The 17,199-nt window shown below is 41.4% G+C and overlaps 1 protein-coding gene across 1 annotated transcript; it reads left to right on the plus strand.

The window, feature by feature from the left end:
- Window positions 1–5,011: 5,011 nt before the first annotated feature.
- LOC110943268 (36.4 kDa proline-rich protein-like) lies at window positions 5,012–5,614 on the plus strand. Its single transcript, XM_022185017.1, has one exon. It carries the CDS (start codon window positions 5,012–5,014, stop codon window positions 5,612–5,614), a length of 603 nt encoding a protein of 200 aa, XP_022040709.1.
- Window positions 5,615–17,199: the final 11,585 nt, after the last annotated feature.

The raw sequence follows: 17,199 nt of genomic DNA on the forward strand, positions 1-17,199 counted from the left end.
AACACTTATGACATTTCATACGTTAATACTTATGTTGGGTTTTATACATTAATGCTTCCGCTACATCTACTTATGTTGGTTTTGATAAACACTTCTCGTATTGATGGATAACTTTTACTATTTAATCACATGTTCAATATGATTGGTGGCTTGATCCTGGTCATGTCACGCCTCCAAGCGGTGGTACTCCGCGTGTGGGATTTTGGGGGTGTGACAGAAACCCACCTTGTGTGACAACCCTCACAATTACAGGTATCCGTACACTTAATTAATGTTTAATATGTGCTTAATGACTGTGCTTGGTTACAACTGATGGTTAAACTGCTTTTTGATTTCTGTTATATACATAGATATGCATCACATTTCATACTGTCACTTTATTTATTTCACACAAACTTTAGTGACAAATTTGATGCACAAAGCACAGTTAGCACAGATGAGTGGATAACCTAGAAAACATGCTGACAATGCCAGCACCTAGACAGACTATGTTTTTGAGGCCAGTATGAGCCAGAGACAGGACACTACACTAGTAGGGAGTGTAGGGAAGTGAGGACCATAAAACTGTGTCACTAGGTGATAGTTAAAGTGTCGGGAAGTGCCTAAAACCCACTCTAAATGCAGAATTCTGCATCTAGTAACAAAATTCAGCATTAAATATGCTAGTAACGTGCCAAAAATATGGCAGAATGGTCCTGTATGCTTTCCTAGGTGCCGTGAATTAATTGTGACACAAAAAGCTATACAAAAGACACTTTACGATATAATTAAGCACTTTTACGAAACAGTATCAAACCGAACAACCGGACATTACCCGAAACACCAAAATAATGCTAGAAGCATTGTTTTTATTTTTCTAAGCTAGTTAGGGTCCCCGAACACCCTAACACACTATATATTACACCACACACATAAATCACCAACTTAACTTTGGATTTCAAACTAGATCACTAACTATTTGGTTGAAACCCAACCAAGCAACCCCCCCCCCTCCTTCTTATGGTTTCCAGGGTGGTACCCCACCCTTGATTTTCTTCATTTGTTTATTGGGTATGTATGGTACTTAGGGAGCATTAGACCTAAAGGATATTAGCATGTTGGAAGACTTCTTATTTAACTACTAGATCATCATCAATCTTCATCCACACATCAACAACACACTTCAAAAACTCTCTCCCTCTCCTCTACCTCGGCCGTGAGCCACCCCCATCATCACCATCATCATCCAATCACTTTCAACCATTTCAAGGGTATACAAGGGTGTTAGAGGTTGCATAAGGAAGCTAGGAGCTTTCGGATCACCAAGGACCTTCTCTATTTGCTATTAACCACCTCATTTCTTCACTTGAACTTCCCTAGCCTTGAGCTAGTGGTAAGAGCTTAGATCCTTTCATTTTTCATCTTATTTAAGTGGTTAATGATGTATCATGATCTAAAATAATAAGAACACTAATGAATCATATGAAGAAGACATGAACATAAACTTGCTAGATGAAGATATCATGATGAATATAAGTTGATATGCATGTTGATCATTGTTTGTTGGTGGTAATGATGTGAATCATCATGTAGTCTTGCTAGTCATGATTAAAAACATGATCTAGCAAGATGAGAAAGTAGGAATGTTGTAGGATGATGGAACATCCACACATAAACCATGAACTTGAATGAATAAACGGTTTTCTTGAAAAATAAAGATCAAAGTAGATTGATAAACATGTAGATCTAAAGATCCATGGGTGGTTTTTCAAAAGAACCAAGTTAGAAATATAAGTTTCATAAAATCTTGGATATTACATAAACTAATCTCATTTTTTGGTGGATAAACAAGTGTAGAAACACTTGTAGTAACTTAAAGAATTTTTTTCAAAAATATGATTGGAAGTTGTAAACGCATAAATCCTTTAAAAATAAAGTTTTTAAAGAACTAATCACATTTTAAAAGGTAACAAGACTTACTAAGAATACTAGTAAGTTACTACACATTTTTATAAATTTTCAAGTTCATGAGTTTATAGTTTATGCTTGTTTTTGGCAAGTTTGGTAAGTAGAGGTTGTACATTGTTGATTGAGAATTGTTTGAATGAATTTTTGAAAAGAAAATGATATGCTAATAAGCATGGACACCTCCAATTACAAAGGAAACTCTGGTGAAATCTTTCTAAAATTCCAACACTTAGAAAATATTTTTCTAGCAAGTGATTACAAATATATTTTTAACTTTGTTTTCAAAATAAACTTCGCCATAGTTTTATTACAAAAATACCAAGTATGGGAGGTCGATTTTACAAATAAAAATGGATAAGTATGTATTTAAAGTATATATTTTTATACAAGACACTTGTGTGAATATATGTATATTTTGTGAGCTAGTTATATTATTTTTAGGGTAAAATAATATAACTTATGAATACCATGGAAATTACAACTCCAGAATAATACCAAAAATATCAAGGAATAAAATATTTAAGTTACACTCTCGGTATTGAAAAATCAAACACTAAAACGTAACTTATGTAATATTTCAGAAAATACTCTTACACGTACATTTTTGGTAAAATATTATTTTGGAAAATTAATGAAGTAAAAAATATTATTTTGGGGAAATATATATATTTTGAATTAAGACGTTTTTGGACAAAAAATTAAATATATTTTTCTAAGTAGGACTTAAAATATATTTTTTGGAATTACAAATGTACATGTGTAAATACCCCCATCCTTGGGAAGGAAATACACATATAAAATACTTGAGAAGTGTGGATACGAAATAGTTGCCTAACTTATTCCTAAAAACAAAATTTAAGTTAAAGTAATAATTATTATTTTAACAAGAAGTCACAAACTTGGAATAATATCAAAGTAACGCAACTTAAAAACACTAAACCCTAAACCAAGGCACGGTCCGTTCGTCTAATAGACATTAGTACATTGTAGGTCGCCGGGTAGCTGATCAAGTTTGAGATTGATGTTACGATACAGGAGACGCACTTCTGTGAGTTCATGTCCCCCCGTTTTCTCTTAACTATTTTCAGTTTTATACTTCGGGGGTGAAATACATGTTACAATTATTATAGACATTTTTATACATGGTATGGTTAGCTTAAGGAGGGTTTTACTACGCGATCATGTGAGTGGTGGGCATGACACTTAAGGCCATTAATCCTCATGGTAGGACCAAGGGACATGAGTGATAGATCTATTTGGGTGTAGCAAGCCCACACCCGTGAGGCCGGGGCGGCCCATAGTGGTGACTATGTCTTCATACCGGAGACAAATTTGCTAGGTTTGTGTCTTCCTGCACCAATTTCACACATACCATTGGCTTTGCAACCCATTGGTGATCAGTTTTTCCTTATTGCTACATACCAGGGACTTTCATACATACATTGTTTACAAAGGTTTTTACATACTCACTTACACATGAACTCGCTCAACTTTGTTGATTTTTCAAACTACATGTATTTCAGGAAATTAGTGGATCTGGCGGAGTATGCGTTGTGTCAAGGCTGCGTAGTGAATAAAGATGTCATCCGAGTGGTTGAGTTTAGGAGGTGGATCCCTTTCCTGGACGGGATACACAATTCTAAACTTGGGTTTTTGTTTACGTACTTGTAAACTCTGTTAATTATGTCATGGTTGTAACTTACTTTAGGTGTTGACAATTTCAAACAATGACGTTGTGTTATTTTTAAACTTAATGAATGGATGAACATCTTGTGTTTTAACATATAGCATTGTTATGATTGTTGCTATGGTATTAAGAAGTCACACCAACATAATCCACGCTTCCGCAAAAGCCAGGGTGTGATAGCTTAGTATCAGAGCCTCGATCATAGTGAACTAGGATTCCTTCTCGAGTCTAGACTATGATCACTAGGGCTCTCACAAAAACATTTTTACATTGCATACACAAATTATCCAGATCCAGGGTACAAACATTTTTACAAACAAAAGGCACAAATGCACTTTTCAAAATTTATATTTCAGTCTTAGAGACTGAGGGAGTTCAGCCTTAGTGGCTAACTGAGGGGTTCAATCTTAGAGATTGGGGATGTTTAGTCTTAGAGACTAGGAGGTTTGGTCTTAGAGACCAGGGAGTTGGTCTTAGAGACTAGGGGATTAATCTTAGAGACTGGGAGTGGTCTTAGAGACCAGGGAGTTAGTCTGAGAGGCTAGAGAGTTTAGTTTGAGAAACTGGGAGGGATAGTCTGGGGAAGACTAGGATGATTACTTGCTTGCATTATTGTGACTTACATGTTTATATGTTGATATATGTGCATATGTGTGGTTGTGTTACATACACTATGGCTTCTTCTTCTGATACTGGAGTATCAGATACATTGGACCCCATGGTGATTGTATCGGACGATGAGATACCATCCGAGGGAGAGGTTTACACGTCGGATACCACGAGCACGAATGATGATGATTTTCAGCATTTAGCTCTGCCCAACTTCGGGGATGAGGTTCAGCCCACTGATGGCATTCTAGTTGGGGATCTACCTCTTGCTGAGATCCCTGCTCCTGTTCCACTTGCCGCATTTCCCATAGAGGATTTTCCACTCGATGATGTGTCTGATGACGACATCGATCTTTTCGTTGAGGGTCCCCCGGAGGACGACCATGAGGGTGGGGCCCCGACCGCTGATGATGTCGTCATTCCTATTGCTGAGCCTCCTGTGGAGGAGGCTCCTTCTGATTCACCTGGTCCAGACTCGTTTGATTTTGTGGCATCCGCTTCCTTACACGACCGGGGCGTGCAACACTACTCTCCTGGCACTGACCCCGACATAGCGATGTCAGCTGCACTTGGTTCACCCCACGAGTTTGAGTTTGATCATGAGTTCGAGGACAAGTTTGATCCAGTTTTTCCTCCTGATTTTGATCCCGATCACGAGAAAGAGTTATTCCTGTTGACCAGCCCTTGGAGGCACTAGTGGCTCCTATTGATCAGTTTCTTGATATACCTGCCGACCTTGATATGGACTTTCTCGACCCTAAGCCTGTCATGGCACCAGAGCCTGTTATTGCTCCTGATCCTGTACCGGTGCAAGACCCTGTTCTTGTGGATGCACCAGCCCTTGCACCACCTATTGTTGATATTCCCATTGTTGCACCACCAGTGGTGGATGATCCTATTGCTGATGCACCCGCTCTTGCACCACCTGTTGTCGACCATGCACCCTTTGCCACGCATGTCGACCCTCGATACGCCGACACCCACAACGGGTGGATCGACGATGATGATTATCCCCCGTTCGTGCTACCTGTCACTCCTCCTGTAGCACCTGTTTCTGCACCTATTGATGTTCCATTTTTTCACCCACACACCTCTGATACCCATCGCACCGACCTTCCTATCACATTCGTCCAGGATATTCCTCCGCCACGTCCTGGGGAGGGTTCATCGAGGCAGCAACCTGCTTTTGTTCCACCTGTACCGTCATCTGTTCCGTTCATGTCCCAGTTCCCTCACACTACACCATCTTTTGTACCTTCGGGCGAGCCGTTTCTGTGGTCTTCGCCCAATGTTATGCCGTTATCAGACCCGTATCACCCGTTTCATGTGGGGTACACGACAGAGGACATACTCATCTCCCTACAGCTATAGCAGGATGCACTGAGTCGTCGCGTTCAGGAGTTAGATAGGGCTCCACGTCCTCCCCCATGCCACTGTCTGACTCCTTTTGCCGCACCACACGCTCCCCCCCGGCTACCCCTGATTCGGATATTCGTTTCCTCACCTCCGAGCACCAGATTGCCTACTTGTTGCGCGTCATTCATGCACTAGAGGAGGACTGGGTGCGCTTGCGCCGTTTGATTTTCTTCCCTCCTCTTCCTCAGCCATCAGCGTAGCTATATTTTTGGTTTGATGCAGGTAGGTTGTTTTGGTGAGAAAGTCGCAATTGGGCCAGCATGTGAAGACTTTTGAAAGACCACACTTTTGTATATGACTAGTGTAGACTGACTTGTATTTTGGGGGTGATGTTACCCTATGATCTTACTTTGATGCATGATGTACTATAAAACATGTAAAACTATATTGTGGTCATGATTAATGAAAGCCCAATGGCAACGTTCTCACTACATGCTTTGTTGAATTATTTGTTTTATATTATGACATGGGATGTTATGTGTAATGTGGTTGATGAATGTTATTACGTACGCATATTATTTACTTTCTATGACCTGACCAATATGATCATCTTTTAGAAGATGCCTCCACGACGAAACGTACACCTGCCTACTACTGAGGCGGAACTCCAGGGGCTAATTGCCACAGCTATAGCACAGTATGCGGCCTCCCAAGTAGAAACAAGCAGGAATACTTCAAACAACGACAACAACAACAATAACAACCCACCCAATGGTAATGTCCAAGTCGCTTGAGACACATTACGATACATTTGGATATTTCTAGAACAACAATAACAACCCACCCAATGGTAATGTCCAAGTCGCTTGAGACACATTACGATACATTTGGATATTTCTAGCACATCCACTAATACCATCTGTAAATACTATCGTTTGTGCAGGGTGCACGTACAAACAATTTCTTGACTGTAAGCCCGTAAATTTCGACGGCACTGGAGGTGCTGTTGCATTCGTCAGGTGGGCAGAAAAGACAGATTATGTTCTAAGAATGAGCAAGTGTGCTCCCGAGAAGCAAGTTACATACATCTCAGGGCTTTTTCTTGATGGTGCCCTATCATGGTGGAATCTGCAAGTGCAGACATTGGGAGAGGCGGCGGCATATGCATTAACCTGGGCTGAGCTGAAAGAGCTCATGAGGAAGAAATACTGTTTGCGAGCTGAAATGCAGAAGCTAGAAACTGAGTTCTAGCACCTAAAAATGGAGGGTCCTAAAATCGCAGAATATGTTCAGAGGTTTCATGATTTGTCCCATGTGGTGCCGTACATGGTCACGCCCGAATTTAAATGCATTGAGCGTTTCATCCGGGGATTAGCACCCCAGATCATGAGCATGGTAACCACGTCCAAGCCTTCAACGATTACTGAAGCCATTGATCTCAGCGTGGCACTTACAGAAGAAGCCATTCGGTTAAACAAGTTTTCAAATTCTAAACCGAAGAAGAAGGAGACTCATGTGGAGTCGTCTGGTGAAAACAAACGGAAAATTTCCAACTTCAAGCAAGGTACCAGCAGTGTGAGCAAGAAGGGTGAGTCAAGCGCACCGGCTAGGGCCAAAACCGGTGTTGAAAGCAAAGGGAAGGGTTACATGGGCACTCTGCCCAAGCGTGATACATGCCAATACCATCATCCCGGCCCGTGCAGACTCAGGAAATGCGAGTCTTGCGGGAAGACTGGCCATTCAAAGGAAACATGCTGGGTTGGTACCGGAGCTGGTCGTGGGAATCAGCGAGGTCATGGAAATGGGAACGGGAACCGCCAACAGGGAGGAAATGGCGGGAATGGAAATCGTGGAAATGTTGGGAATCAAGCTGGTAACCGGGGAGCAAACGGAAATCAAGGCGGAAATGGTCATGGGAATGGTCGAGGACCAAGATGTTTCAACTGTGGAGACATCAGGCACTTTAACCGGGAATGCCCAAAACTGAATCATGCATAAGGCCGAGTCTTTAACATTGGTGCGAGGGAAGCACGCCAGGATCCGAATGTAGTTACTGGTACGTTCCCTATAAATCAACGCTTTGCATCTGTTCTATTTGACACCGGTGCCGACCATAGCTTTGTATCGTTAGAATTTAAGAATATGCTTGGGTTAACCGCTAGTAAGTTTGACGTTCCGTACTCGATTGAACTGGCTAATGGAAAGCTAGTTGAAACCAATGAAGTCATCAGAGGATGCGTGATAGAACTGGGAGGACACGAATTTACGCTAGATCTACTACCAGTCGAGTTGGGAAGCTTTGACGTGGTAGTAGGGATGGATTGGTTGTCAAGCAACAAAGCCGAGATCGTTTGTCACGAGAAGACCATTCGCATCCCAAGGGCGGATGCAGAAACGATCGTAGTACATGGAGAGAAGCGTGATACGCCTCTGAGGATCCTTAGCTGTCTGAAAGCTAGAAAGTGTTTACAGAAGGGATGTGTTTCCTTCTTGGCACACATCGTGGATAAAGAAGCCGCGGAGCCAAAGACAGAAGACATTCCAGTCGTAAAATAATATCCTGAAGTCTTTCCAGAAGACTTGCCAGGATTACCGCCGCAAAGACAAGTCGAGTTCCACATTGACTTAGTTCCAGGCGCCGCGCCTATGGCTAAGGCACCCTATCGACTTGCGCCTTCGGAGATACAGGAGTTGTCAACGCAACTTCAGGAGTTGTTAGACAAGGGATTCATCAGGCCAAGCTTCTCACCTTGGGGAGCTCCAGTTTTGTTTGTTAAGAAGAAAGATGGTAGTTTTCGCATGTGTATCGACTACCGGGAACTGAACAAGTTGACAATCAAGAATAGATATCCTCTGCCGAGAATTGATGACCTATTTGATAAGTTGCAAGGTTCAAGTTTCTACTCAAAGATTGATTTGCGATCAGGATATCATCAGTTGAGAATTCAAGAGGAAAGTATTCCAAAGACAGCCTTTAGGACTCGTTATGGACATTACGAGTTGCTGGTTATGTCGTTTGGTCTAACGAACGCGCCAACTGTATTTATGGATTTGATGAACAGAGTTTGTAAGCCGTACCTTGATAACTTTGTGATTGTGTTCATCGATGATGTTTGATCTACTCGAAGACGAAGGATGAGCATGAACAGCATTTAAGAGCTATTTTGGAGCTACTTAAAAAGGAGAAGTTGTACGCAAAGTTCTCGAAGTGCGAGTTCTGGTTACGCGAAGTTCAGTTTCTGGGTCATGTGGTTAATGGAGATGGAATCCATGTGGATCCCATAAAGATCGAAGTGATAAAGAACTGTGAGACTCCAAAGACGCCAACCGAGATTCGACAGTTCTTAGGTTTGGCTGGTTATTATCGAAGGTTCATTGAGGGTTTCTCGAAAATCGCTCAACCTTTGACCTCTCTCACGTAGAAAGACAAGAAGTTTAATTGGGGAGATAAACAGGAAGAAGCATTTCAGCTATTGAAAAACAAGCTTTGTGACGCACCAATCTTATCGCTACCCGAAGGCACGGACGACTTCGTGGTATATTGCGATGCTTCACGTCAGAGTTTGGGCTGCGTATTGATGCAGCGACAGAAAGTTATAGCATATGCTTCTCGCGAGTTGAAGGTCGACGAGAAAAATTATACCACGCACGACTTGGAGTTAGGCGCGGTGGTATTTGCATTGAAGATCTTGCGACATTACTTATATGGCACGCGACGCACTATCTACACTGATCACAAGAGCTTACAGCACATATTTGACCAAAAGGAGCTTAACATGAGGCAAAGACGCTGGGTTTTACTATTGAACGACTATGATTGTGAAATCAAGTATCACCCAGGGAAGGCGAATGTGGTCGCCAATGCCCTGAGTCAAAAGGAAAGGATCAAGCCCATAAGGGTTAGGGCTTTGGAAATGATCATACAAACGGACCTCTCATTGTGGATTCGTGCCGCGCAGAGAGAAGCTCTTAAAGAAAGGAATATTGAGGATGAGTATCTCCGTGGGATGGAGAAGCAGTTGGTACCAAACGAGGAAGGAACTTTATGCTTCATGAAACGAATTTGGGTTCCTTTGTTTGGTGGTTTGAGGAAGGTTATTTTTGATGAAGCCCACAAGTCGCGGTACTCGATTCATCCAAGAGCGGATAAAATGTATCAAGATCTCAAGGATTTTTATTGGTGGCCAAGGATGAAAGGCGATGTTGCGATATATGTTAGCAAATGTTTAACTTGCGCCAAGGTAAAGGTCGAATACCAAAAGCCTTCAGGCCTCTTGCAACAACCTGAAATACCCAAATGGAAATGGGAACAGATTTCTATGGACTTCATAACGAAATTACCAAGGACGCCCAAGGGCCATGATACAATTTGGGTAATTATAGAGCGTTTAATGAAATCTGCACACTTTTTACCAATCAAGGAAAAAGCCAGTACAAGTAAACTTGCTGAGATATACATGAGAGAGATTGTTGCACGACATGGAATGCCTCTCTCAATTATCTCTGATAGAGATGGACGCTTCGTGTCATGGATTTGGCAATCCTTTCAAGAAGCATTTGGTTCTCAGTTAAATCTGAGAACAGCGTTTCACCCGCAAACAGACGGACTGAGTGAATAGACGATTCAAACATTAGAAGACATGTTGCGAGCTTGCGTAATGGATTTAGGTGGAAGTTGGGACACTCACCTACCGTTGGTTGAATTTTCATACAATAACAGTTACCATGCAAGTATTCAAGCCGGACCGTTCGAAGCTCTCTATGGACGCAAATGTCGATCACCGATTTGTTGGGCTGATGCGGGTGATAGACAACTAGTTGGTCCGGAATTGGTCCAGGAAACGACAGACAAGATTGCACAGATCCGAGAGCGCATCAAGGCGGCTCGTGATCGACAAAAGTGTTATGCGGACCGAAGAAGGAAACCTCTGGAATTTGAGGTGGGAGATATGGTTTTATTGAAGGTTTCACCCTGGAAGGGTGTGGCACGCTTTGGGAAGAGCGGGAAGTTGAATCCACGTTACATTGGCCCATTCAGAATCCTGCAAAGGATTGGGCTTGTAGCATACAAATTGGACTTACCTACTGAACTTAATGGTGTTCATGATACATTCCATGTATCAAACCTGAAAAACAGTCCAACACAAGAGATAGTGGTCATTCCTGCGGACGAAGTTCATATCGACGACACACTCCACTTTACTGAAGAACTCGTTGAGGTTACCGATTTGAACGTTAACAAGACACGCCGGAGTAGTGTCAAACACGTCAAAGTTCGATGGAATGCATGACACGGGCCAGAATTCACGTGGGAACGTGAGGAACGTATGAAAGAGAAGTACGAACATTTATTCCCCAAGACCCCTGCAGCTAGAAGCAGAACCTAAAATTTAGGGACGAAATTTTTTTAACGGGGGGAGAATGTGACAACCCTCACAATTACAGGTATCCGTACACTTAATTAATGTTTAATTTGTGCTTAATGACTGTGCTTGGTTACAACTGATGGTTAAACTGCTTTCTGATTTCTGTTACATACATACATATGCATCACATTTCATACTGTCACTTCATTTATTTCACACAAACTTTAGTGACAAATTTGATGCACAAAGCACAGTTAGCACAGTGAGTGGATAACCCAGTAAACATGCTGACAATGCCAGCACCTAGACAGACAATGTTTTTGAGGCCAGTATGAGCCAGAGACAGGACACTACATTAGTAGGGAGTGTAGGGAAGTGAGGACCATAAAATTGTGTCACTAGGTGATAGTTAAAGTGCCGGGAAGTGCCTAAAACCCACACTAAATGCAGAATTCTGCATCTATTAACAAAATTCAGCATTTAATATGCTAGTAATGTGCCAAAAATATGGCAGAATGGTCCTGTATGCTTTCCTAAGTGCCGGGAATTAATTGTGACACAAAAAGCTATATAAAAGACATTGTACGATATAATTAAGCACTTTAACGAAACAGTATCAAACCGAACAACCGGACATTACCCGGAACACCAAAATAATGCTAGAAGCATTGTTTTTATTTTTATAAGATAGTTAGGGTCCCCGAACACCCTAACACACTATATATTACACCACACACATAAATCCCCAACTTAACTTTGGATTTCAAACTAGATCACTAACTATTTGGTTGAAACCCAACCAAGCAACCCCCCCCCCTTCTTGTAGGACCTACCGAAAATGTACGTACCGAAATACATTTTTGGAGCTAGCACCTACCGAAAATGTAGCGGAAATACATTTTTGGCATGAATCAAAGCAAAACTGTAGAAGAAATGAGTAGAAACAGAAGTAATACACTTTAACACCGTTTTCTCATTCAACTTTCATGAAATACAAGGTCAGCAGGTCGGCTACACTTGTGACATCAACGTACAAAATGAGAAAACACTTAGGGTATTTATAGGGGAATAGTTTCGCTTATGTGAACAGTCCATAAAAGCGAAACCTTTTAACAAATAGTTTCGCTTATATGGACATGTCCATATAAGCGAAACCTTTACATGAAAACCCAACTTTTACACAATTAACCCCTATACAATACATAATTATCATAACTAGACCCTATAAATTGATTAACTAAGACTAAGACGCAGGCTTTAGACATTATGCACCAACAAACTCCCCCTTGGATACAGCCGCAGTCTTCGTCTTGTCTTTGGGTCTTCAAACAGCTCTGAACGTCTCTTCCCTTGGCTTCGACTTCCTGCTAAGCGCAATCCTTATACTTTCATTCTCTTTCTTCTTCGCTTTCTCTTCTTCAGCTTGCATCTTCAAAAACGTACCTTTCTTTTCTTCAAGCTTTTGACGTTCACGTTTGGCTTTCGTTTTCATCTTCTCATCAAGCGACCACCAAGATGATTTCCATTTACTCTCAAAATTGATACCTTTCTGAAAGCAAAGGGAAACAACACGTTGAAACTGCTGTGCTTATTCTCTATCTGCTGGTTGATTGTGAATCTTGTTGATGAAAAGGCATTCTATATCCTTCGCAGAGCAATTTACAAGCCACATGGGATCATAAACATGTATCTCTCGAATCTCCCCTCCTGCTCTGTAAGTAATTATGGCTTTGGTTGAAATACAACTATACACCCAACCAATGAAGCCTTTATAAAAGTCTTGTTCCATCTGAGGCATTGGTATTGTTTTCATCGTTCTTGGCGGTTTGACATTCAAAATAGTCTCTTCAACTCCCGTTTCAGGATCAACCCTCTGCACCCTCTTAGGATGATGTGGCTTCCATTTACGAAACTCTTTCAACGATTCATATTTAATGTAGCCCCACATAGCAACATCATTCTTTCGAACAGGATAACCCAAACATCTAACCTTCAGCAGTTCATCCACATCCCACCACGGTAATGACATGATGTCATATAAACGTTCAAAGTATTGTACTCCGCACTCTCTTCTAATTGTATACGCATTCACCTGAGGTAAGAAACCCCAACTGATGATGTCACCAAGAGATACGCTTCGATCACGCTGATAATACTTCAAAGGTCTTTTAAACTTTCTCTCGTGACTCTTTCTGAACCACTTCGATCTATCTTCCTTTTCCATTTCCTTTTGAGTGCTCTCGAAGTTCTTATCTTTCACCGCCTCAGCTACTTTTTGTCTTAATTCTTCTCTATTTTCCTCTGCAAAGACTCCATAAGTGTAGGATACTTAGAAGTATCTTCAACCACATCTTCATCATCCGTCCAGTCTTCAATTTCAACTCTGTCGTACTTATCAGCCTCTTCAACATACTTATACGTGTATTCAGGCTGTTGATTGATATCAAAAGTATTCAACTCTTCTTTAAAGTCGAACTTGAACTCAGGATCCACAGTATGCATCATTTCACTGTAAACATCTAATCCCAAGATTAACTTTTCAGTATGTTCAACGATCTGAGTTTTACTAGACTACCCCTTTCCAGTTGCTTCCCCTGATTCTTCATTTACCGAATCATTCATCAAATCATCAACCTTTTTCTCAGTGGAAGCTTCTGTAACTTTCAAACCTGTACCACCTGCAGCGTCGTCATCATCATCATCAGAACCATGACTGCTCGCAGAGACTACTTTTTCATCTTCTTCATATTCCTCTTCATCCTCCTCTTCATCATCTTCATCACTATCTCCAATCAACTCATTCATAGGAGTATCATCTTCAAACAGACTAGAAATAGCAGAAATAGGCTCGGGATTATTAACCACCATAGAAGGTACTATTGATCTTTCAGTCACAGCTGAACTACCTTCAACTCCCTTACCTTTAACTTTCATTTGTCTTTCAATCTCTGCTTGACGTTTAGCTCTAAGCTCTTCAACTTGCAGCTCTTCAAACTTTTGTTCTACCGATGTTCCGAGCATGCTTTCGACAACTTTGTTCAGCATATAGAACTCGTGATCTCTTAATGCCTTAGCTGCTTCAAACTCTTTGCTCTTTAACTTGAAGTATTCATTCTGTTCATCACGCCTTGTCTTCTCTTCTTCAAGTTCAGCAACTTTAAACTTCAAGATATCAATTTCTGATTGATCAGAGTCAATCTTTTTCATCAACTCTTTGTTTTCAATCTCCAATTTCTTCACACGTATTTCTAGAACTTTCTCTCTATCAGACACTTTTTTGTTCTCAGCTGCTAGCCTCTTATTCTCAGCAACAACTTCTTCAACTTTCTTTTCAACATTTCTGACTTGTGAAGTGTTGGCAAAATCAAAATCTCCAACATCTAAAAGATTATCCTGTGGAGTATAAAGACCTTTGCTAGACAAACCAGGTTGCATTTGGGTGAGTGGAGGTGTTTGAAATATTTCTTGTGAGGTAACAAAAGGTTGTTGTGGTGGTGGTGTTTGATGAATAGGTGATGGTTGTCTTGGAGGTGTTGGTTGTTTAGGTGGTGAGGATTGTTATGGTGGAGTAGGTTGTCGGGGTGGTGATTGTATAGGTGATTGTGGTGGTGTTGGTTCATGTGGTGGCGTAGGTGGTTTCTTGGTTTCTTTTGATTTCTTTTTGAGCACAGTCTTCGGTACTTTGATCTTTGAAGTAGCTTTGACAATCTTTGGAGAAACCACTTTCTTTCAACCTCCAGCTTTCTTTCTAACTCTTGGAGAAGATTGTGATCCTGAGACATGCTCTGGAGAAGGCACATAAACATCATCATCATCCTTTTCCTGTCTCTTTCTCTTCCTTAACAGCTTTTCTTTTTCTATCTCTTCTTGAATTCTTTTTCGACTTTCAATCTCGTCAATACCATCATCTAAAGAACTTGATGAACTTGTTGTACTCTTATCTACATCGTCACCCTCAATATCTTCAACAATCTTCTCTTTCTCTTTCTGACTTTCAACATTTACCACTTTATTAACATCAGCAACAATTTCTAGCCCTGTTTCCAAGACATCTGTATCAAACAAAACATCAGTATTAAATGGATCATCTTCAGTAGCTGCCACTTGTTCCTTTTCTGCAGTAACCACCGGATTATCTTCTTCCAGTTCATCAATCAAAGATATTGTTGCTGCTTTCTTTTGCTTCTTTCTAGGTTTTCATGACGATCCTTCACCCTGTTGAACTATAGGAGTCGCCTTTCTGCGTCTTCTCCCAGTTTCTTTCACATACCACTCATTCTTTGTGTTTTTGAACTCTTCAAGAACTTTCAACTCTTCAGCATATACCGCTTCTTTCATCTCAGCTTCATTCCTCCAGTTCTGGTGATCAACTGGATCTGGATCAGCATAGTTAGCATCTTTTATAGCCCCAAAGAATGCAACATCAACTTTCGGTTCAGGGTGGTTCGGGTGATATTTCACAAGCTGTGTAATTGTAATCTTGTTCATATGTGATTGCACCAATAAATCATCTTTTATATTTTTGTCGATCTCAGGATACGCATGGTCTATCAACATCTGTGCGAACCTCGGATACGTCCAAGACCTGATCTTTGATGTAATGTTCTCTGCCATGTAATGAAATACGATATGTGAAAAATTGTATTTCTTGTTTAGTACCAACGCAGTCACCATATTCATTTGGTAGTCACGCTTCGCATCATAACCTCCTTTGGTGTGACTTAACGACATTAAAACACAATGAATCAAGAACTTATACGGCTTTGTAAACTTTGATTTCAAATAATTTCTGGCATTCAAAGCTCCCTGATATCCCATCCTTAACATGCATCCCTTCACCATTCTTTCTGGAAATCTCATTATAGAATCTGCTTCATCAGGAAAGTTAACAACTTCACGAATAAGAGCTTCAGTGACCAGAATCTTCTCCAATTTGCCATGAGATACATCAACGATCCGATGATTGATCGGTACAATGTCTCGTCCATCTTCACACCTTGCTCGTCGGGACAAATTCCATGATTCTGCGCAAGGGGGGTGGATGCAGGACTGCAATCTGTCATGTCGAACTTGTCGAGCACGTCCTTTACATACTTCGTCTGGTGAATGAAGATTCCGTCGGGCATTTGTTCTACCTGCAGCCCGAGGAAGAACTTCATCTCCCCCGTTGAGCTCATCTCAAACTTTTTCTTCATTGCTTTTTCAAATTCTTTGCACAGGTCGTCGTTGGTGGATCCAAAAATTATATCGTCAACATATATCTGCACAATCAACAAGTGTCCTGCTTCTTCCTTGGTGAACAAAGTGCTGTCTACTGTGCCTCTTGTGAACCCGTTGTCCAGCAAGTATGTCGAAAGCGTCTCGTACCAGGCTCTCGGGGCCTGGTGAAGTCCGTATAGCGCTTTGTCCAGTAGATACACTTTGTTTCTGTGATGTGGATCTGTGAACCCCGGCGGTTGCCCCACATACACTTCTTCTCTGATTGTGCCGTACAAGAAGGCAGATTTGACGTCAAGTTGATAGACTTTAAAATCTTTCCATGACGCAAAGGCTAGAAAAATCCGAATTGCCTCAAGTCTGGCAACTGGTCTGTAGACTTCATCATAATCTATTCCTTCCTGTTGACTGAAGCCTTGAACCACAAGTCGTGCCTTGTTTCTCACCACGACACCTCTGTCATCACGCTTACACTTAAAAACCCATTTCGTCTTGATTAACTTCTGATTCTTAGGCAGATCGACAAGTCTCCAGATGCCCAGCTTTTCGAACTGTTGCAGCTCCTCCTGCATTGCATTCACCCAGCTATCTTCGGTCAATGCCTCATTGTAGGTTCTGGGCTCTATCTGCGAAATGAAACATTTAAGTGAGACTTCTTTCTGCATATCAGCAATAGAAGAGTAAAAACAAGTAAGAGCTCGGTCTATTTGATGTCGGGTCTTGACACCACTTTGTAGGTCGCCAATGATCTGTTCTGAAGGATGGTAAGAAAGCGTCCGTGGCATAACCTGTCAGGCACAACTACTTCCGATTCCAAATTCGAAATGTCGAGATCAACGATTTGATCCACAGCATCCTGTGAAGTATCATTTGGCTCATCGTCAAAGGTAGGAGCGGGTTCCTCCTCTGAGTTGTCAGAAACATCAAATGATGGAGCTGGTTCCTCTGGTGGTTCGTGAGTAGTTCCACTTGGTCCTGCTTCATTGTCGTGAGTACCCACGGTGGGTTGAGAAACTT

Source organism: Helianthus annuus, chromosome 5 (assembly GCF_002127325.2).
Source record: "Helianthus annuus cultivar XRQ/B chromosome 5, HanXRQr2.0-SUNRISE, whole genome shotgun sequence".
Taxonomy (NCBI): Eukaryota; Viridiplantae; Streptophyta; class Magnoliopsida; order Asterales; family Asteraceae; genus Helianthus; species Helianthus annuus.